General features: G+C 35.1%; 2 protein-coding genes across 2 annotated transcripts in view; both read left to right on the plus strand.

Moving 5' to 3' along the window:
- The first annotated feature begins 12567 nt into the window (after window positions 1–12567).
- swi5 (SWI5 homologous recombination repair protein) lies at window positions 12568–18267 on the plus strand. The gene is made up of 5 exons (XM_056467036.1): window positions 12568–12826; window positions 14318–14372; window positions 14567–14676; window positions 16850–16944; window positions 17320–18267. Exons 1-5 carry the CDS (start codon window positions 12726–12728, stop codon window positions 17382–17384), a joined length of 426 nt encoding a protein of 141 aa, XP_056323011.1. The 5' UTR covers window positions 12568–12725; the 3' UTR covers window positions 17385–18267.
- A 1416-nt stretch (window positions 18268–19683) lies between these two features.
- Window positions 19684–23326, plus strand: part of slc27a4 (solute carrier family 27 member 4) — a 31632-nt gene continuing 27989 nt past the window's right edge. Inside the window, exon 1 of the mRNA XM_056466428.1 lies at window positions 19684–19967. The gene's annotated coding sequence lies outside the window, so the exon portion shown is untranslated. The remainder of the gene's footprint in view (window positions 19968–23326) is intronic.

The following is a 23326-nucleotide window of genomic DNA, read 5'->3' on the forward strand; positions in this document are numbered from 1 at the left end:
TTAACATTATGTTAACATTCTGCTAACATTCCAGCAGACACACAACTAAGGACAATGTTATTTTGACATCTAATAACAACATGAAATGACGTTGATATTTGGTTGATTTTAGGTTGTTAGAAAGTGACCAAAATTCAATGTCGAGCCAACATCTTAAATCAATGTCATATTGATGTCAAATACTGACATTTATTCATCAGGTATGGCAACCAAAATCCAACGTCTGCTAGACGTCATATTGGTAATGTCCACACAACGTCAAGCTGTAACATCATTATTGATATTTTGTTTTTAGATTGTGTTTTTGTCGACATTGGACACTGACGTCGGCCTGACATTGAATTCTGATGTCAACCCGGTTGTCATTTCCTAAAAAATGCAACATCCCACATTGTTGGGGTACAACGTCAATCTGGCGTCATGATGAATCCTGTGCCTGCTGGGATACTTTTAGACAGGTTAACCTATTTAATTCATGAATCAGCTTGTTATAAGTATGTTTCTAGCATGTTTAATGCATTGGTAGAATGAGTTAGCATGTTTCTAACATTAGCCATGCTACTTAATTAGCTAGTATGACTTAATGACTTAATCTTAATCTGGACATTTTAAAAGTGTGGGGAGGGGGGGCAGCCAAAGATCCAAAAGTTTACGTTCATAAAATTATTACAGTTTTTCTCAGTGGCTTTAGTGCATTTCTTACAACACTATTTATTTACATTTGCACAACAGATAATGCAAATTTTTCAAAACAATTAGTACAGACTGCAAAACCTAGTTGATAACCTGCAAAAGCATGTCACTGGCTCAAAATGGATAGCTCATTCCTCAAAAGCAAGTATTGATGTCAATGAAAGTGTCAGTGTCATCAAGATGAAAAGTCCTGACAACATTGTTTATGAACAGGATAGTCAAATGGCGTTGTCCTGTTTTCATTATGACATAATGCAAAAAAAGTCAGACTTTGGTGACACGTCCTGAAAATACTCAAGACCGCACTATATACTATTTGCACAGCCATTTGAAAACTATAGTAAAGTTGACATCACTGCATTTAGTGAGGTATCTGAGTACAAGACATTGAATATGTATGTTTCACATTTTTACTGCATATGCTTTTCTAATTTATTACAATTCAAATTTATTCACAGCATTGTGCAAAAAAATAAACACACCCTTATTTACAACAAACATAAACTTCCTTTGTGTAGAGCTGTGCACAACTGTAAACAATACTGCAGTACATCTTGGAACTGAACCTACAACATACATAGGTCTGTAAATCATTCATGAAACTGTTCAATTTAGAAAACATTTTCAGGAAAAAACAGATTTAAAAAGTTTTATAAAATTTGCTTGACAGATTTTGACAACTAGTTCAACATTTTTGTATGTAATGACTTTGTATGTAATGAAATGAGGACTATTAGTTTTATATTGAATGACTATTCAGCAATGGCTGTTCAGCATACTCCATTTTCATTGCATTATATGCATGCACTAATAATCCAGATGACGCATCTTAGCATTCATTCTGTTACACTGCAGTAGGTTGTTTTGGATTTGCTCTCTGTCATAATAGCCTGGGAGTGTCTGATAACATCAATCCACCGTGTTCTGGGTTCACTGTGCTTCAGAATGGGTTGGAGCACACGAAGACTCTTCATGTGCCAAAGACACTGCAGCATCTGTACTACTATAGAATGCAATTTAGACAGATAATGTTCATTTCTGAAATCACATCTGATCAAGAAGATTTGACACTATAATCTGGTCCTAATCTACAGATACTTCAATGTCAAAAGGAAAAGTCGAAACACTAATATAATATAATATAATATAATATAATATAATATAATATAATATAATATAATATAATATAATATAATATAATATAATATAATATTAAATAATATAAAATAATATAATATAATATAGTATAATATAATATAATATAATATAATATAATATAATATAATATAATATAATATAATATAATATAATATAATATAATATAATATAATATAATATAATATAATGCAAACAATAGATTGAGGAAATGCTTTATAAAGACTATCAAATAACACATGCAATAAATATTTTATGATGGTGTGCATGTGTGTTTGGATGCATTTAAAGTTAAACATGAATTTTCAATAAAATGAAGGAGTTTCTTCCTGCGCTGAATTATTTAAGGCTATAATGTTTCCCAGAATGCAGTTGTGCTGGCCAGACCTCTAGAGGAGTATTGATGTTTTATGACATGCCTTGAATTATCCTCCCCAAGATGAAGCTCATTCTTTCTGTCAATGATCCCTCTGCCTCCTCGCTGGAGCTGGTGTGTCTATTTGTGTTTTACAGTCCTTGACAGTCACATGAGGAAAGAGCCGATAGAAACATCTCAGAGGTGGGCGGCATTATGAAATACAAACATGAAGAAATGCAAATAAGCTGCATTCTCTGCTTAACTTTACCATGTGAGACACTGAATTCTGCCTCAGAAGATTGCTGAAATCACATTAATAAATATGAAAATAACATGATTTTTTTGTTCAATTGTGGGTATGATTTTTATTATTTGTGGCTTTTTCTTCTTTTTGTTATGTGAAGAGTTCTATAGTAATGAGCAGGTAACGTTGTCAATTGAAGGAAGGAATAAATCACACATTTTTGTAGCTTTGCCATATATCCCTCAAGCATTTCACAAAGTAGATTGCGCTTCAAAATGGCAGCAGTGATTCCATGGCAAGGAAATTTACAATTGTGTGTCTAAAAGCAAATTAATCACTGCAAGGAAACTAAACAAGACACAGGTGAGCTTAATCAGTAACAATAGAAACACAAAAGGATTTTTTTTAAACTAACAGCAAAAAAGAAACAAAAAAATACACACACCACCACACTTTGCAATAGTATCAAATTCCATTACATTTATTTTAATTCATCTTTATTTCTATAGCACTTTTACAACGTAGATTGTGTCAAAGCAGCTTAACAAAGTAGTTCTAGTAAATTGAAACAGTGTCAGTCCAGTTTTCAGAGTTGAAGTTCAGTTTAGTTCAGTGTGGTTTAATTTTCACTGCTTAAAATCGAAACGCTGAAGAACAAATCCACTGAAGTCCTAAACCAAGCAAGCCAGTGGTGAACAAAAATTCACCAATTGACGAAAGTGAAAGAAAAAATCCTCGAGAAAAAGGCAGGCTTTGTTGGGCATGATTATTTCTCCTCTGGCCAAACTACCTGTGCAGAGCTGCAGTCTAGGCGCTGGAGGCTGGAAAACGTAGGACGTCTATCCTGGTCCATCCAGTGATTAGGCTGGCCCACAGGATCAATGCAAAGACTTGTTTGTCACTGGGGTCTTTCAGGAATCAGTCTCATGCTCTCCACTCCTCCATGACCACGACAGCATCTATTTGGATACGGCCGGGTATAGGATTATGGAGACCTCGAACAGAAAAACAGACTAACATAAGTGTAGATATAATAATAATAATGTCTTTAGGGAAGTGTTCCTGGTTGCTCTAATAAATGCAGCCTAACAATCCTCTAGAGGATTTGGATTTCAAAAGCATTTGTGTTTTATGTGTATGCTAGTGCAAAGAGATGTGTCTTTAATCTAGTTTTAAACTGGTGTGTCTGCCTCCTGAACTGTGCTAGGAAGGCTGTTCCAAAGTTTAGGTGCCAGATATGAGAAAGATCCTACAGATGATTTTGATATTTTAGGAATAATCAATTGTCCATAATTAATTGAGCATAGTTGACGTGAGGGGCTGTAATACACCAGGAGCTCCCTCAAACACTGGGGAGCTAAGCCATTCATGGCTGTGTAGGTAGTTAATAAAACCAGAGCAATGATTAAAAAAGGAACTGGAGTAATATGGTCATATTTCTTTGTTCTACAAAGTACTCTATATTAGCAGCTGCATTTTGAACCAGCTCAAGTGTGTTAAAATGAGTTTCATGAACATTTCAGTGGCATTATACGCTATATTCCAACATTTATTAATAAACGCAATCTCATTAAAAGAAATCTTAACCAATCTCAGAGGTTACATTATCAACTCCATGTATATGCAAAATAAACTGCTTATACACATGTGCATACATACATCACCATATATAAGTTTTAAAAATGTTAACATCACATTAAAGTGTTTCATCAATAATGCCTATACATTAAAAAATAATAGATTATTTTTAAATATATTATTTTTAATATAAAATAACATCTACATTTGCAATAATGAACTTCAAACATCTGCAAAAGATGTGATATGTGAACAACCTGTACAGCTTTCTTCTTTAAGCAAGAATGATGTTGATGCACTTTCTGGCATACACCACGACTACCAAGTAAGAATACATTTGACAGTTGAACCACAAGCCTGATCAGGGTGACTCATACTGAATTGAACTATACTATACTAAACTGTACCATACTTTTCAGTGAAAACTAAGCATACGGAGTGAATTTTTATATTTTTGTAATGAAAAGTAACACAGAGTTACAATAAACATGAACACTGGAAAAAGCAACCACAACAGGTTAAACACAAAGATCTGTAACACAGGGCAAAATATACATGAAGTAACAAGGAACTAAACAAGGCACAGGTGAACCCAATTAGAAAATATAGATACAAACCAGGGAATATTGGTAAAGAAAGGAACAGACTTCAATTTTAAACTGAAAAAACCTTGACAAAACAATACAATGTGATCTCAGAGTTATCACATTGATTGATTTCATTTTGATAATTTTTTTAATTGGCCGTTAATTTCCTAAAACATTTGTTACAATTTGACTTTTGACTTCTTGACAGCAATGCTGAATATCTTTCAGACATGGCTAGAACTATAATAAAGATACCATTACCTTGCACTGATCGTTATAGTAATTTATATAGATAAAATAATTAATGTGTGAATGACTTTGAAAGCCTTTCCTATGGTAGAGTCGGCAGGTTTTTGCTATTCCGCAGACATAAAAAGACACAATAATACAAATGTAATGTGTAATTTCTTTGTTGTGAGAACTGCAGGCTTTTTGATTGAAATCTGGAGCAATAGAGAAGAATATTTCATCTTACTCACTGTCCTCCAGCTCTTTGTTGGTGAGAGAATAAATAAACATGACTCAATAGTGCCGGAAGAATGAACTCATTTTATGTATTTATTTAAACCCTTCTTTGTTTGACACACTGCTCGCTCATTCAACCATAAACAGACGCCTCTTGAAATAGCCAAGATCACAAAATATTTTGGTGTCAGATTGTAAAATCTGAACAGATATATATTACGTACAGTAAATATGTCCGATGCTGACTCAGATTGTCTTCAGGAGCCACAAGCAAGATAAATCTGCAGCATACAGTAGTAGAGGTAGCTGTGTTGATCAGTTGCATACAGTATGATTACATTAGAAACCATGCATCAGGTACAGGATGTTACATCATAAACTAGTGCAGGGTGTTGTGAAATGTATTTTTAAACACACACACATTTTGGTGGTTAATGAGGACTCTCCTTTCATGTAATGTAATTTCATACATTCTTTCACTTTCTTTTCAGCTTAATCTCTTTATTAATCATGGGTCACCAAAGCAGAATGATCCGCCAACTTATCCAGCATATGTTTTACGCAGCGGCCCTTGCAGCTACAACCCATAACTGGGAAACACCCATACACACTCATTCACACACATACACTACGGCCAATTTAGCTTACGTAATTCACCTATTGTACAAGTCTTTGGACATGTGGGGGAAACCGGAGCACCTGCAGGAAACCCACGCTAACTCGGGGAGAACATGCAAACTCCACACAGAAATGCCAACTGACCCCGCCGAGGCTCGAACCAGCAATCTTCTTGCTGTGAGGTGACAAGCTACCTACTGCGCCACCGAGCCGTAATGTAATGTCATTTACATTGTAAAAAAAAACAATGAACCTACCCCTAAAGCCAATCAAATTTTGTACGTGAAAGAACCACGTTGTTTATAAAATTTTTGGTTTATAAGGACAAAGAGGATGTTCTCTTAAACCACCTTAACAAATATACAATACCCATGTCATTATACAAATTTGTGTACTTGTAAACCACCAAAACCAGTACACAAAATGCACACACAAATGCACACATATTTCATCCTAAATTCAAAAGGGAAAATCTTTCATTAGTAATAAATAGTAATATATATATTAATGATTAATATAATTGTAATAGAACTCACTCATTGTGTATTTTTCAGAGAAAAACTATAGTGAACACATCACTTATATAACTTTTTTCATCATTATTTTCAATACAATAAAAGGCATTAATGTCACGTTATTTTAGTAGCATTCAAATATACATTCACTGGCCCCTTTATTAGGTACACCTTTCCAACAGCTCGTTAATGCAAATTCCTAATCAGCCAATCACATGGCAGACGGGCTAGTCTGAGTATTTCAGAAACTGCTGATCTACTGGGATTTTCATGCACAACCATCTCTAGGGTTTACAGAGAATGGTGAGTGTATCCAGTGAGCTGCAGTACTGTGGGCGCTAATGCCTTGTTAATGCCAGAGGAGAATGGCCAGACTGGTTCAAGCTGATAGAAAGGCAACAGTAACTCAAATAACCACTCGTTATAACCAAGGTATGCAGAAGAGCATCTCTGACCACACAACACGTCCAACCTTGAAGTGGATGGGCTACAGCAACAGAAGACCACACCGGGTGCCACTCCTGTCATAGAACAGGAAACTGAGGCTACAATTCACACAGGCTCACCAAAATTGGAGAATAGAAGATTGAAAAAACACTGCCTGGTCTGATGAGTCGATTTCTGCTGTGACATTCGGATGGTAGGGTCAGAATTTGGCATCAACAACATGAAAGCATGGATCCATTCTGCCTGGTACCAATGGTTCAGGCTGGTGGTGATGGTGTAATGGTGTGGGGGATATTTTCTTGGCACACTTTGGGCCCATTAGTACCAATTGAGCATTGTGTCAACGCCACAGCCTACCTGAGTATTGTTGCTGACCATGTCCATCTCTTTATGACCACAGTGTACCCATCATCTGATGGCTACTTCCAGCAGGATAACACACCATGTCACAAAGCGTAAATCATATCAGACTGGTTTCTTGAACATGACAATGAGTTCACTGTATTCAAATGGCCTCCACAGTCACCAGAGCTCAATCCAATAGAGCACCTGTGGGATGTGGTGGAACGGGAGACGCATCATTAATGTGCAGCCAACAAATCTGCAGCAACTGTGTGATTCTATCATGTCAAAATGGACTAAAATCTCTGAGGAATATTTCCAGCACCTTGTTGGATCTATGTCACAAAGAATTAAAGCAGTTCTGACGGCAAAAAGGGGTACAAACTGGTACTAGTAAAGTATACCTAATAAAGTGGCCGGTGAGTGTATAAATTTATATTAATATATATTATATATTTATATATTTATAATTTAAATTTCAATCAAAATTATCATTTTGATTTTAAGTATACAATTTTATTATTTAGTCATGTATCGCAATATTTTTTATGTCCATGTGCTTGTATTCATTTGCATGTTGGTTGTTGCATATTTCTTTTAATATTTCCATATTTTGGTATCAGGTTGAAATAAATGAAAATGGCAAATATTTATTTGACAGGCAGAATACAATATTTCAGGTTATTTACATATTTGATTTAGTTTATAATCAAAAAAATATATATAATTAAAATATTATTATTCATTCATTCATTTTCTTTTCGGCTTAGTCAATTCATAAATCAATTTATTAATCAATTTATTAATCTTAGTCAATTTTCGGCTTAATCAATTTATTAATTGGGGTGACCACAACACAATGAACTGCCAACTTATCCAGCATATGTTTTACGCAAGGGATGCCCTTGCAGCTGCAAACCATCACTAGGAAACATCCATACACACTCACTCACACACATACACTACGAACAATTTAGATTATTCACCTGTACTGCATGTCTTTGGACTGTGGGGGAAACCGGAGCACCCGGAGGAAACACACGGGAACACAGGGAGAACATGCAAACTCCACATAGATATGCCAACTGACCCAGCCGAGGCTCGAACCAGTGACCTTCTTGCTGTGAGGTGACAGTACTAACCACTGCGCCACCTCCATATATTATTTAGTTTATAATTACATTAATTTCATTTATTTTATTTCAAGCATTTTATCTTCTAATCTCCATATCCTCTTGGTGACTGAACGACGTCCTAAAGATTGAAAGGTGGTTCCAAACTTTCATGAGTTTCTTTTTTTTTTGTTGAACACAAAGGATATTTTGAAGAATGTTAAAAAATCTGGCACTATTTGACTTCCATAGTGTCTTTGGTCACAGTTTATTTTGATGGTCCGTTTGTTGAATTTAAGTTACATTGCATCTACATGCTAACTAATTCTCATTAGATTATAAGTAGACTGTTAGGTTGGGGTTAGGGTTAGTGTAAGTTGACATGTACTTGCAAAGTTACTTATAGTCAGTTAAATGTCTGTTAAAGGAGCAGTATCAACAGATATTAAGCAGACCGTCTACTAATACTCAAATGAACCATCAAAATAAAGTGTTATCGTATCTTTTTTCGTACAACAGATGTCAATGACTAGTTTCAAACTTTTTTCAAAATATCTTTTGCGTTCAACAGAGCAAAGAAACTCAAACAGGTCTGGAACAAGTGAACGCAGAGTAAATGCTTAGGTGAACCCTTTAACATCAAGAGATTTCTGGAGCACAAAACATATTTCTCCTTTTCTTGAAACAGGTAACATCGCAGTCCACACACTTCAGCAAAAGGATTGCAGCATCTCATCGATCCCATGAACACTCACAGCTCCAAGCAACACCAACATTATGCCATTTTATTTATTGTGTTCTTCCTGTAGCTCTTTGTCTGAAGGTTACAGTCGCTGTTTCCTGCAGCTGTACTGACTAAGATATTGTCCTTCCACATTGAACAGTTTGTTAATCAAATTACATTTTAATTGTGTGCAGTGATTTAGAAAGAGACATCATCAGTCTCATGAGGGCTGAGGTCACGTCCTCATCAGCGTCCAAACACTGTTCAGTGGACTTACAGTATATACAGACACATAATAAAGACACTTTTCAGTCTGAATATCGAAACTTGTTATGCTTTTTGTATTTTTTAGAAAGCCTGTTTAGCCTGGGTGGCACGGTGGCTCAGTGGTTAGCACTGTTGCCTCACAGCATTCCGCTGTGACGACCCCGATAAATAAGGAACTAAGCCGAAGGAAGATTAAAAAATGATAAATGAATGAATGAATTACTGAAACTTTGCAATGTTTAAAATAAGATATATGCACCGATGTATTGGTGACCGATATTTATCTGCTCATATTTTATTGATTGAAAGCTATATTGACAATAATATGAAAACGACAGATATTGACGGTTTGTTCATTGAATGGAGGAAATGAGCTGCATGTCTTTTGAATAATTCAATGTTTTTCTTACAACACAAACAATAAATACTTATTCAATTCAATTCACCTTTATTTCTATAGCGCTTTTACAATGTAGATTGTGTCATAGCAGCTTCACATAGAAGGTCATAGTAAATTGAAACAGTGTCAGTTCAGTTTTCAGTGTTTAGGTTCAGTTCAGTTTAGCTCAGTTCAGTGTGGTTTAATATTCAATACTGAGAGTCCAAACACTGAGGAACAAATCCATCGATGCGCAGCTCTACAGATCCCAAACCATGCAAGCCAGTGGCGACACAGCGAGGAAAAAACTTCACCAATTGACAAAAGTGAAGAATTAAAAACCCTTGAGAGAAACCAGGCTCAGATAGGCACGACCATTTCTCCATAGGCCAAACATCTTGTGCAGAGCTGCAGTCTAGGTGGCGGAGGCTGGAGAAGCTGGACGTCAGTGAGACTCACAGGAATCAGTCTCATGCTCTCCACTCCTCCATGACCACCACAGTAGCTGCGCAGGATACGGCCTGGTCCAGGATTATGGAAACCTTGGGATCATCTTGTCGCTGGTCTTGGATTGCATCAGTGGTGCTGCATAGACTCTGGGGGCCTCAAGATGAATATCCTCAGGTGGGAATGGAGAATAAAGAGAATAATTAGCGTCGCTGCTGTTATTATTATATATAAAGCAGATGCAAAAACCTGCATGGAGCACATTCACGTATCATACCGTTATGTGATGCACTGAGTGTATGCTTTACTAAAAAGATAGGTCTTTAATCTAGTTTGAATTGGGAGAGTGTGTCTGAGCCTCGGACTTATAAAAAAACACTAAATGTAATCTGTACAAATAATTAGACCGAATATGTACAAAACGCCGGATATGCTAGCACTAACCCATTGGTTAGTTTGGGTTAAAAAACATCTTGGACAATAAAGAAACCAAATGCTCTTTAACGAATTCATATTTATTGATTCATTCATTTTCCTTCAGCTTAGTCCCTTATTTATCAGGGATCGCCACAGCGGAATGAACCGCCAACTATTCCAGCATATGTTTTACACAGCGGATGGCCTTCCGGCTGCAACCCAGTAAGAATTTGTATTTTATAAATTAAATTAATAATAATAATAATAATTAGCTATTACTGTGTAGGACTGTACACAGTTGATTATTATTGTTATCGGTATCAGAATCAGAAAAATAACTTTTGCTCAGATCTGTATCAGACTCCAAAATATCCTATCTGGGCATCCCTAGTTTTAAAGCTACACATTTCATATTCATGTCAATAGTATCTGGATGCAGCCTTGATGCAATAGTATCTGGATGCAGCTTAGATGATGCAAGCTGAGACTGCATATCTCAGTGATGCAATGTCAGACACAGTGCACTCAATGGAGCTAGTGATGTCCCTGTGAGGGGTAGGGTTAGGGATGGGGTTAGGTGAGCACATTAAAAAGACCAAAAAAACTATTTGTAACGTTATCTGTGAAGTTATGTCACATCACTACATCACAGTTTTTGGACTGAATTTTTTGTAAATCTTGTCATTTTGTAAAATAGATATACAGATTTAAATAGATATTTTAAAAATCTATTCACTTCAGTTTGAAAACTTTTCAGAATAGCATTGACATTGTTTTGATGTTTTGTTTGAATGATACCATTTTTATTGTTCTGAACAATTATGTTTACGAACAAAAACTGTTTTCTGGTCATTCCACACTGATCATCAATTCCCCATATTAACATTTGCTTGTATTCCATGGTATATTAAATACATTTACTCGTCAGATCTGAAAATATATTTTGAGTCATATATTTTTTTTACTTTCTATGGTTCATAAATAATTTCAATTTTCAAAAAAATCCTACTTTTTATTAATCAAACAGTTAAGAAATAACATGAAAAAACTTGGCAAAATTTAAAACATTGGATAATTTTTTCACATTCACTTATGATTTTGAATACATTTATTTTGTTGTGATCAGATATAATAAAGTGTATTTGAAATAGAGATCGACTGTTTTATAAAACAACAATTCAAATGGACTCAGAATATGAACATTATACAGATTTTGTTTTATGACATTTTAACAATGTAAGGTAAACATTACACAGTGTTAATATATATATATATATCACTATAAGCTGTATAGAAGTGTCTTGAAAAATATCTTCTCAAATTTTGCTTACTGTCATCATGGCAAAGATAAAATAAATCAGTTATTAGAAATGAGTTATTAAAACTATTATGTTTAGAATTGTGTTGAAAAAATATCTCCGTTAAACTGAAATTGGGGGAAAAATAAACAGGGAGCTAATAATTCAGTTATAAATTAATATTTATAATATGTAGATTTTTTTAATATATGTTTTTTAATAAATATGTTTCACATGAAAGCAGTTTTCTGGTCATTTTATTTATTGTTGTTGTTGTTGTTATATAATCTCTAACCCCTAATAATAATAAACGCTCTAATAACACAGTCTTCTCATGATAATGGTTAATGTTTCGCCATAACTTATAAAATGCCGCCATCTACCGATTAAATATAAAACTGCTTTGTGATTGCGCTACTGGCCGTCGTTTGATGTGGGGTTTGTTTATTGATTTGCATCATAAGATCCGTTAATAGCGCTATTTCTCATACCTCTAAATAGCTTAATTTACTTAATCATCATTGCAATGTAAAAAAAAAACAATAATTGTACCGAGTGTTATTCATATTATTTATTATAATAGATTGTAATTTATTAACGTCTGCCTCCACCCCAACCCTAAACCTCACCGAAATGTAAAAATATTAATTGTTATTGTACAGTGTCGCAAAAGTTATGCTTTATTGATTTGAGTATCCCTCGTGGAGTTTCCGCGGCTCTATCACAGCTAGACTTTACCCAACCACATAGCATAGAATCACCATTCTCGTAGATACATACACATATATGCATATGTAAATATCTATGCACCATTCTAAGCTCTTTGACCAAACCAAACTGCGCGTAAAAGAGCTAAAGCAGTGCACCGGAAGTGCATCAATGCACCAATCAAAAGGCTCACACCAGTACGAACTAATCAGAATGAGTACGTATGATGACGCTACTTCACGCAGCAAGGCGGGAATTTATTCATCAGAAACTAAGCGGGACGGTTCACAGCTCAAGAGCGCCTTATTAAGAGCTTAGAGGTCATGTAAATCATATGTTCTCATGTTTAACTTTATTTTCAGAAGAAAGAAATGAACGAGACAGCAGAACTAGAAATGAACACCAAACCCGTTGGCGATGATGCGCACGTCAAAGTTACGCCACGGCAAGGGGGCGTGTCTTTAAAAAGAAGGTAAACAAACTCTGCAACATTTAGTCAGGGTATCCGCGGGGTATTAAAAAGTTTTAAAATCGCTTAAATTTCAATAATTTTTGCCTTAAAAAGTCTTAAATTCGCTGAAATATTGTGTTGTGTGCAGCCATTGGTTGTATGTCTTAAATAGATTTAAACAGGTCTTTATTTTCCTCTGTCCAAGTATAGCTACCTGACATCCACCCACTCACCATCAATCCATCTTAATAAAATCAGGGAAAGAAAACTAAAAACAATTACACCGTTCCTCGTGATAATAACAGAGCAATATATCGCTTTAAGTTCTCTTCCATTCATACAAAAACTATTTACAGAAGTAAGGGCGAGTCTTTAAATAGTCATAAGGTTTTATAACAGAAATGCATTACTTTGAATAAAAGTTATACTCAATCAATTTGGACCAAAAGCCAACAAATATATATTTTTGATTATTTATATAATTGCCTCCTCAATATACTTAAGGGTTCACACGGTCGTGGAAAACCTGAAACAGTCATGGAATTTTTACATGGCATTTTCCTGGCCTGGAAAAATTTTGGAAAAGTCATTGAAATTAGTTTAACAAATATCTGTATACATGAATATAGGGTAGTTGTCTTTACTTTTCTAAAACATGCTCTTACATCATTAGTGTGGTGTAAGCATTTTAAGTAAAATTTACATAGATATAATAATATATTCAAACTAAATCGATTGTTGCATGTTTTATGATATGCTGTAATAAATTTGAATGTGTATTTTTAACCATCTATGCATAGACATTACATGAAACATTAGAACATGAAAATGCACTTGAAAGTCTTGGAAAAAGCATGGAAAAGTCATGGAATTTAAGTAGTACAAATGTGTATGAACCCTCATACTTTTAACAATGTTAAACCTGTCATTTAAAAAAAGAAAGTAATATTATGTTGAAAATAGTGTATACAACTTTTTTTGTTTTGACACATTAAAGCAAGCAAAATCAAAAAATCCATTTTCCCAATCAGGCCATTAGAAATAATCATTAGGGTTTAGCCCTGTATAAGTCTAAAATTTCATTCATAATGGTGAAACTTGCAGAAACCCTGTTTAATACAAGTAACTGTTTTGGTTCCAAGTTTCCTTATTACTTTGTGAAGTATGCCATAATTTATCAATATAACCGATAAAATGGTTTCATTTAAGGATTGTAACCCTGGGTTATGGGAAATGAACTGTATCAAACTGTAAACTCTTTTTCATTGATCTAATTTTTTATGACTCCCTGACTTCAATACAGAGTAATCCTAAAGCTCTTAAGACATCTAAAAATACTTAATGTACATGATTACTATGCTTGAGTTAACTTTAATTTCTGTTGTTAAATCCCTTGTATACTGTTTTGTGTATAACTCTGTATTCCCCCGTTTAAATCAATAGAAAAACAAACATTCAATACTAGTCTGTTTAGTAAAAGCATGATTAGTAACGTTTGTTTATTTCCTACAGACCTCCAGAATCCAGATGTAACTCTAGGAGTGTCAACTCAGGTTTTAAATCTCCAGTATGTAAAGTTTATTCATTGAGTCAAATATCTTCAGGGAATTAATATATTGATATTGTGAAATTGACAGATTAGTAGTTTATGATACGGTGTCTACAACTATTAAAAAACAGTATTTGATGAGTATGAAAAACTGATGAGAATTATGGTTGATATGCATATGGGAATTAATTGTGTTTGATTTGTAATGATAGGTACTGAAGCCTAGTATGGCGAAATCTCCTGTTTGTCTTGAGGAAGAAGTGAAAGAGCTCAAGACAACATTGAATTGTCTGGATTCAGAGATTGCCTCGCTGGAAAAAGAGTAGGTGGAAAAAGAATACATGTACATTTGGTCATTTAGCAGATGTACAAAGCAACTTAAAATTGAAGAGATATTAAGCAATTCTATATGCTAGATATATTGTTGGGTTCACTGTTGTTGTGTTCCCATAAAATTAAAATAAAGTCTTTAGATGTTAGTATCACTATTGTTAGCTTTTAGGATATCTATAAGCTAGTGTGTTTCAAAACAGTGACAAATTTTTGCGTTTAGAAGATATAAAACTGATATCAACATGTAAAGCTTGTAGTTTGTAACTTCCGCCTTAAATGGATCAATGGTTTTGTCACCTCATACTTCAGTTTCACATCAAATCTTGACCAATTAAATACTTTCTAGTATCTAACATGTCCCGCCCCCTTCAAGGTGCTTCTCATTTGCTTTTCATTTGGTCTCAATCAAGCTGAGGTCACACTAGAGTTTGTGCGTGCGAAATTCTGTCGTACGGCGCTGCGAAAAGGGGTGGGATTAAACAAAAGGATTAGACATTTTAAAAAGTGAGCAATTGCTCCATGTTTTAAATTTCTGTCCAGAGAGGTCGTGTTTTGATCCTCAATTGGTCTCACGCAGTTAAGTGATGCGATTTCGCAGGTCAGAGTTCACCAAGCCTGAACTTTGCACTGCAGTGACCTGCGAAACTTGACGCATGACCTTGCGTTTCTGGTCTGACGCATTCGCGTGCGTATGAATGGAAGTCTATGGGGAGAAAAGCCCAGTGTGACCGCAGCTTCACTCTCACTGGCAGAGCAGTGATAAAACAAAACCTTATTGGCTGTTTTTTTTAAAAAGGGGAGGAGCTACACTATGTCCCACCCTCTCTTAGTGTTTCGTGTGAGATTACGTGAAACATAAATATAAAAACGCATATTTCACAGTACTTCACTGGACCTTTAAAACACGAAATCCAATTTACAATGTTGATTTTGCTAGCGCACATTGTCAGTCTTAATCTGAACAATTAATCCCTGCAAGATAATCAACGTAGTAAAAATTGTCTGTTTTGGTCATCTTTAATCAAAATCTGACCATTTGCTTCCTCAACATTATTTTTTCTACAAGTGAAAGATGTGAGGAGGAGTTTTAAAGAAAACCCCGCCCCCCACTCAATATTCCATTTCAGTTGATAATACCTCATCATACTGAAATAAACATCTGCAGCAACTTCCCTTTCACTCTGACTTTGATAGGAAACAAACTGAAAATGTGCAGTTAATTTACTCTCCCAGGCCATCTGATATTTCTGAATTTTATTTTTATTTTCAGTATACCAATAAAAATGTTTTTTTGTTGTTTTTTTCTGAAACCGTGGTCCTTGAGATTCTTAAAATGGCAAACGTCAACAGCTACTGCCACTTAAACATCCAAAAAATAGGTGTATCAAAAACTCACACAATTTTTTTACTTATTCTGAAAGTCTTTATAACATCATCATGGCGTTTTTCTTTTATTATTTGAACAAATAAGATTGTAAAAAAAATTGTACTCTCCTATTCACTGCACTCTAGGGTTTTCCAAACTATGATGACGTCCGCTACTGAAAAATCCGGAAGTGTGAAAAGGGTCTATTACGTATATCTTAGGAATTTGGCATGGCTAACATATTTAACCGCGCTGTCAGTTTTGACAGCAAACAGAAATGGTGAGAAGAGGAGTTTGTTAGGTTGGAACAACTCTTTTCCTGATCTTTCTGAATGAAATGCCTACTTTACTACATCCAACAAGCCAGCAGTAGAAAAAACAAGCCACGCCCACTGTTTACTCTTTTAATATTCCGTTTCTCTAGGAACTGCGTCACAATGCGAAGAAAAAAAAAACGATCGCAGCTTCCGGGTTATGGGAACATTAAAGGTCCCATAAAGTTTTTTGAACACTAGAGAGCTTTTGATTGGTCATGATTTGATGAGAAAAGGAAGTATGAGGTGACGTTAAAAAACTGTTGATCCATTTAGGCAGAAGCTTTACATGTTGATATCAGTTTTATATCTTCTAAATGCAAATTTTGTCATTGTTTTGGAGCACACTAGCTTTATAGATATCCTAAAAGCTAACAATAGTGATACTAACATCTAAAAGCTTTACTTTAATTTCATGGGACCTTTATGATAGCAGTTTAAAGCAGATTAAAGTTAGCATTGCTGTGTGGTTGTGTTTGTAGAGGATTTGTTGTACAAGAGCTGGATCAGCACATCGACCTGCTGCATGAATACAATGACATCAAAGACATCGGACAAACTCTACTGGGCAGACTAGGTAAGACGTGATGCCTTTAATAATAAATGAAAAACATTTTATGTCAGTCTGCTACCAGACATAAAATATATCTCATACCACAGTAACCTCCTCTCCATAAACACTTGTGGCCTACACACTTCTGCCATCCCACTCATCTAAGTGGGTTACAGCCTCCGTATGCTCGCTCTGCATTTCTCACCAGTGTCAAGATTATGATAATGGCATCCTCTGGTATTACCGCTGCATTCTGTAAGATAATGGACCCTTTTAGACTCCCAGCATGCTGAGAGTCTCCGGCCTCACAGTGACTTCAGCTGCTCTGAGGGCCGGAGGGGGTCATTTTTCCCCATGTGACCATTGATAAAGACAACTGTCTCTCTGTGTCTCCTACAGCCGGGATGCGTGGAGTGACCACACGAGACTTGTACAGTCACTTTGGCCTCGAGTTGGACGACTGACTGGGATTGGAAAGGCCTCATAATACTGTTAGTGTTATATCTTTGTATTTATACAGAACACACCAGTGTTTTCTTCATGCTATTGGGCAGAATGAGCCTAATTAAGAAGTTTCGGGCTGTAAAATAACTCTGATTTCATTATACATACAAACCTTCAAAGAAATGGAAAGGCCTTTGTTAACGCTGTGAGAAGAATTGCTTCAACGTTTTTCTCTGCACACCGTTTTCCTCATATTGTGTTCATGCCAAAGGCGACGTGTTATCGTGCACGAGAGATTATTGTGCATGAAAAGGTGCCTACGGCCATTGTGTTGGCATCCAAATCTGCTAAATTAGAGGAACAGTTTATTTAAAAATTCAATGCCTGTCATGAATTCCTTGCCTTTTATTTGGATTTGCTTCCTTTCTCAGTTAAATCCAAAATGAGACGTCATGTAGCTTTGAAGATGCTCATGTTGTATGGAAAAGAGCAACATGAACATTTTTCAAAACGTCTCATTTTGGGCTCTACAAAAAAAAAAAAAAAAGGAAGTCAGATTTGGCGACGGGTTCGTTTATGGGTGAACTGTTCCTTTAGGGAAGTACTGTGTCATGAATTCTGCTTTATTGTTATTTTTATTGTTTTTTGTTATACTAAGAAATGCATTTATTTGAAAGTTAATGAAATAAAGTTAAGCAGTATTTGTGAGGTTGCTTAATGTGTTATGTTACAATAACTCCCAGCTGTGCTAAAGGTGAACTAAGTACACTATATGCTAGTTATGATAGATAAATTATGGGCTGTGTCTCAGTATTTTTGGATTGCAAAGATAAAAAATCTGCTTTGCTGATAGCAGATAATGTACGTATCACTATACAGTTGTAAACTGATTTGTGCTGTCCAGTGGTGTAAAGTAACAAATCACAAATATCAAATTACTGTAATTGAGTATTTTTTCTCAGGACTTGTAATTTTCTAAGTAGTTTTAAAAATGTGTACTTTTACTTTCCCTTGAGTACATTTTTAGTGCTGTTTCGCTACTTTTACTCCACTACTTTCTTTCAACCTGAGTAATTAATTTTTTTCTTGTCTATGGGGATAGGCAAAAGAAAAAAAAATCAATCCTGTGATTCCCATCCTGTCAAATAATAATAATTTTGCATCATTATGAACAATTTGAAGATATGTTTGGAAAGTGTCCAGGAAGATGATGTCCAAAATCTTTACACGCAATGACTGTTTAGACTGAATGTCACTGATGATGGCGGATGTTTACTGTACGATGACTGAAATCGTCAAAAAGTCTTAATATCTCAATACGCTACAAAATGTTATGTTTACACACACACATGCATAAATTGCATGTAAAAACATCAGCTTTTCACAGTGTAATACTTCTAAAAGGGCTACTTTTTACTCATACGTTGAGTAATATTTACAGCAGATACTTTTACTCTACGTGCATTACTTTTTTGGGCAAATGATAGTACTTTAACTTGAGTACGATTTTTCAGTACTCTTTCCAACACTGGTGCTGTCTAACATGATATCCACAGTGAAGTGGTTATACCACATGAAAGCCATTTTTGTTACTATCATCTCACATGATTTTCATTGACCATTCTGAAAACATGAATGTTGTGACCAGTACAATGAAACGCAGTGAAAAGTAATTTGTTAGGCAAAGTATGTTAACATTAAAATGCAAACCATTAGGAGGGGGGCTGAAAAATAATAGGGATTTGTGACGTCAGCTACAAAGGTAAGTTGTTTTAGCAGCTACATTTAGATAAACGATTATACACTTTGTTTCTGTGAATTAATTTGTATCGACTGCTAAATACAATCAGGAGTATAGTCAAAATAATTTCACAGGAATAAAAATACGCACTTTAAACAAAAAAAGCAATGTTTGCAATTCGTGTATTTTAATTATATTAACAGCCTCGTGTCATTTTGCCATGTATTTCAGTAAAACCCTGTCTCCTTGCACATTAGTATTATCACGTACATTACGTTGTTTTAATTTTCACAAACAGCTGTTTTTGGTAGTACAATGGCCTGCAGATGGACAGATATCTGACAATAGCTCTCGTTCTCCTCCATCATGCCTCATGGTCCCGCAGAGCTGCTTTGCAACTACCGGGTGGAAACTGTCGTGATGATTCGCTGGCTGGGCCACATTTCCTTGACAGGACTTTAAGCCCCGCCTTTCCACAGCGAAAAGGCTGCGCTCTGAGAACACGATTGGTTTAAAGAGCTGTCAATCAATGTGTACACACAGCACCGGCGAATAGCGAGGAGGCGGGCGCAAGTAAGAAAATTATAAGGTCATTGGAATTACCAGCGCCACAAGCCATCCCCACAATGAAGCGATAACAGATAAGAGTGAAAAAATGAAATAAACGGGAGCAAAGTCTACCAAAGGAGCCGCGGAAAATAGGTAAAAGGCGGGCGTGTGGCCGTTACACACCGGCGCGTGTGTATCAGCGCAGGTAAACGGTGGAGGTTTCGCTTAAGCCGATCAAGGTGGGATCGTACGGAACAGGTTCCCCCTCTGCCATAATACACACGTTATTGTGACAGCGAAGACCAAAATCGAGGTATTTCCCGGACCACAGACACCAACATTTCAAATATTTTAGCCATTAGTCATTTCCGGAATCTCCTGTATCATTAATCGTCATGATAGCGAGCTGTCAGCTGCTTTTTCATGAATTTACTGATTTTACTGATGAATTTACTGATTTTACTATAACGTCAATATACATTGTGTTCTGCTTATGTTTGCCGATGGATGCGGTGTCATGTGTAGCATGTAATTGCTCATAATCCAGCTAAAGGGAAATAGGATGTCATACAAGCGCACTGTTCTTTTCGGTATGAAACACACATAGCAAATATCGCAGATCGTATAAACGCATAATATAATTGTTTGCCTGACTGTACGAATTGAATTTCATACAACGTGTCTTGTGATTATAACAGTAGAGTGAAGCTCAGTGTACTGCAGTGCTGTAGTGATGTCCGATTCGTAAGCGAATCATTCTTTTGAGTCGGATCTTTTCAACCGAGTCAATACAGCGAATGGATTCTTTCACAAATCGACCTGAAACCTGAACTCTTGAGCTGAGAAACATTTCTAAACATGTTAAACTCCCAATTACCAGAAAATAGGCTAACTTTTGGGTTTCTGAACAGGGTGTCTGCAGGGTCTTAAAATGTCTTAATTCTCTAAAAACTCAATTTTAGGCGTCAGTAAATGTACTGAAATGTGAAATGTGTAGGCTACATCTTTTTTTTATCAGGTCTTAATTTTTCTTTGTTCATGTATAGCTACCCACTCTGGCCATTAACACCGATACAATCGCCAGCAATTCATCTCGATAAAGCTTTTAACTATTTTTTTTAAAAATTGCTTTTAGTTAACATTTGCTTAAATGTTCTCCATTTATTTACTTCTGAGGATACTGACCTGACCTATATTTTTATTATTAAATTATTATTGTAGACTGAAGTAATTGACAGCTATGTTTTGTTCTATTCTTGGTAAGGGTTATAGGGTTTGTAAATGGAAACATTTGGAAATTACACAATATTAATGTTCAAACTTTATTGTTGTTATTATTGTATTATTGAATGTGTTTAATTTTAATTATTTTTTGATATGGCAAATGAAAGTCTTTTCTAATTGGGATGTTCGGGGAAAAAATCCTTAGCATTTAGCCCTGTGTAAGTCTAAAATTCCATTCATAATGGTCTTAAAAATGTCTTTAAAAGCCTTAAATTTAAGGTGAGACGTGCAGAAACCCTGCTGAAGTGAAATCTCTTTAATTTTCTCCTCATGGAAATTTATATAAGCACCGAGGTAGTTAATAGATTGCAAGCTATGCTTTTGTTTAACCAATCTGTTAGTATTAATTCAGTAAATCGATTGACAATGTGCAGGTGGTGCACAGAAAATTTCCCCAATCTGAGAGTTCAGACTTTAGCTCCTGTGTTTCTAAAACTTAATTATATATGTGTGCAAACTTTGCTGAAAAATTTAAATGTATTATTTCTATAGATGCAACCAAAATCTTTAAGTGATTAATGTAATATTAGTGCATTATATTTAATTTCATTGTGTCATTTGATTCTTTCTGTCATAAAATCCATTTTGGTCTTATTTTAATTTTTAGTCAGTACTGAAGCCATATCTGGAGCTTATCTAACAAACTAACTTATGAGAACGGTCCAAAAACTAGTACATCCAAATTTATATGTTATAGAAAAATATTACATACAATTGTAAAAAAAAAGAGGAAAAATCAAGAGAAGTAAAATAATTGAAAAATTTTGTTGAAATTTTGTAGGTTGCTTTTTTTGCAATATTTTGCTTGAATTATTTGTATTACCTTCAATTTCTAAATATGTTTGGTGACTAAAATATTATTTTAATAAATATATAGGTTTAATATATCTGTTTTGTTTAAATCCACCAAAATACATTGCCTCTATCACTGAGAAATTGATCAAAATAATTCATGTTCAAAATGGGGTGTGCTCAATTATGCTATCTTTACACGTTTGGTATAGGCTACTTGATTGTAGGACAATTTTATCAACAGAGTTAAATTGTCCTGAAATATCTTCATCTGAGAAAATAAACGTTATATTATTACTCATTACTTAATGTAAATGAAGGATTTTTGAGTTCAAAACATCAACAGGATGTAATGCTGCCACCGCGTGATGGCGTATAAGAATCACTGAATCAAAGTTCTGAATCTTAAGTGCTCGAAAGAGCCGATTCACGCACACGAGTACCAACAGTGCCGTACATCCAATGTGCTCTTATATTTCCGGGCTTGAGCAACAAATCAGGTCTCTGCGGTAACCCTCGCCTGATGATGATGATGATGAGGTGGAGGATGAGGATGATGCTGGCTTCTGCATTGCTTTAATACCCATCCGCACCCACAGCACGTCTGTCATCATTTTGTCTCGCGTCGTCATGCGGTTAAAGGGCTGAACAGACGTTCAGATTCTCCTCAACATTTTTCGGGACACATATAGACGCGTCGCACACTGTAGGATTTCCCAGCTGCAGCGAAAACATACGGTGATGATGAGGACGATGACGTATGACCGTCAATAGGTTGAGAATGTGTGTAATGGCGTATTATTTACATATTTGTGCATTTGACCGGGACTAGTTTCCAGATGTTTACGCCAGTGGCTGTTTACCTCTGTTGTCAGTTTCTGCTGATTTCTGCATATACTTTAACGTTTTATTTCCACTCATACATAGTTCATTTAACCAAAGCATTGTAGTGCTGATTTATATGGGCCAAAATATCACAATCAGACTATTAATGTATCAGAATCAGAAAGAGCTTTATTGCCAGGTATGTTCACACATATGAGGAACTTGTTTTCATGACAAAGCTTCTACAGTGCAACAGGATTACAGAGACAGGACAAAAAACAGATAATAAATATATAAAAAAATAAATAAATATATAATAATAATATTAATGTAATATTAATGTTAATAATGTAATAATATAATATGTATTTTTTTGCGAAATACATCAAAATAGCAGAATGCTAATACATTTGTTTGACCAAATAGAGAGAATTAAATTAATAATTTGTCAATAGGCTTATAGATTTAATATTCAACTTTGTCAATCTATTGTTTTGTCTTTTGTCAATCAAAGTCTTGAATAACATAACTGCATAACATTAGGTAGAATATTTAAATAACTTTTATCGTACCTTTTCATCAGTTTATCTGACTTTTTTCTTATTTTATCTTGTTTTGTAATTCAAAAGATACTAAAATCAATATATTTTTATTTCAGAAGCAAAATTATGTGAGACAAAGTCTTGTATGTGAAATTGTTCAAAATGAAGAAAGCTCATTGCTGAAATGCAAACAAATATTTAACAGTGCGCTCAAAAATCTTAATTGATT

Source organism: Danio aesculapii, chromosome 10 (assembly GCF_903798145.1).
Source record: "Danio aesculapii chromosome 10, fDanAes4.1, whole genome shotgun sequence".
NCBI classification, from domain to species: domain Eukaryota; kingdom Metazoa; phylum Chordata; class Actinopteri; order Cypriniformes; family Danionidae; genus Danio; species Danio aesculapii.

Excerpts from the sequence above, each read along its gene's own strand:
- swi5 (XM_056467036.1), top strand. The coding sequence starts at position 12,726 with ATGAACGAGACAGCAGAACTAGAAATGAACACCAAACCCGTTGGCGAT. Across the intron at positions 12,827-14,317 it reads GGCGTGTCTTTAAAAAGAAG|ACCTCCAGAATCCAGATGTA; the intron begins GTAAACAAACTC and ends TATTTCCTACAG. Across the intron at positions 14,677-16,849 it reads ATTGCCTCGCTGGAAAAAGA|AGGATTTGTTGTACAAGAGC; the intron begins GTAGGTGGAAAA and ends TTGTGTTTGTAG.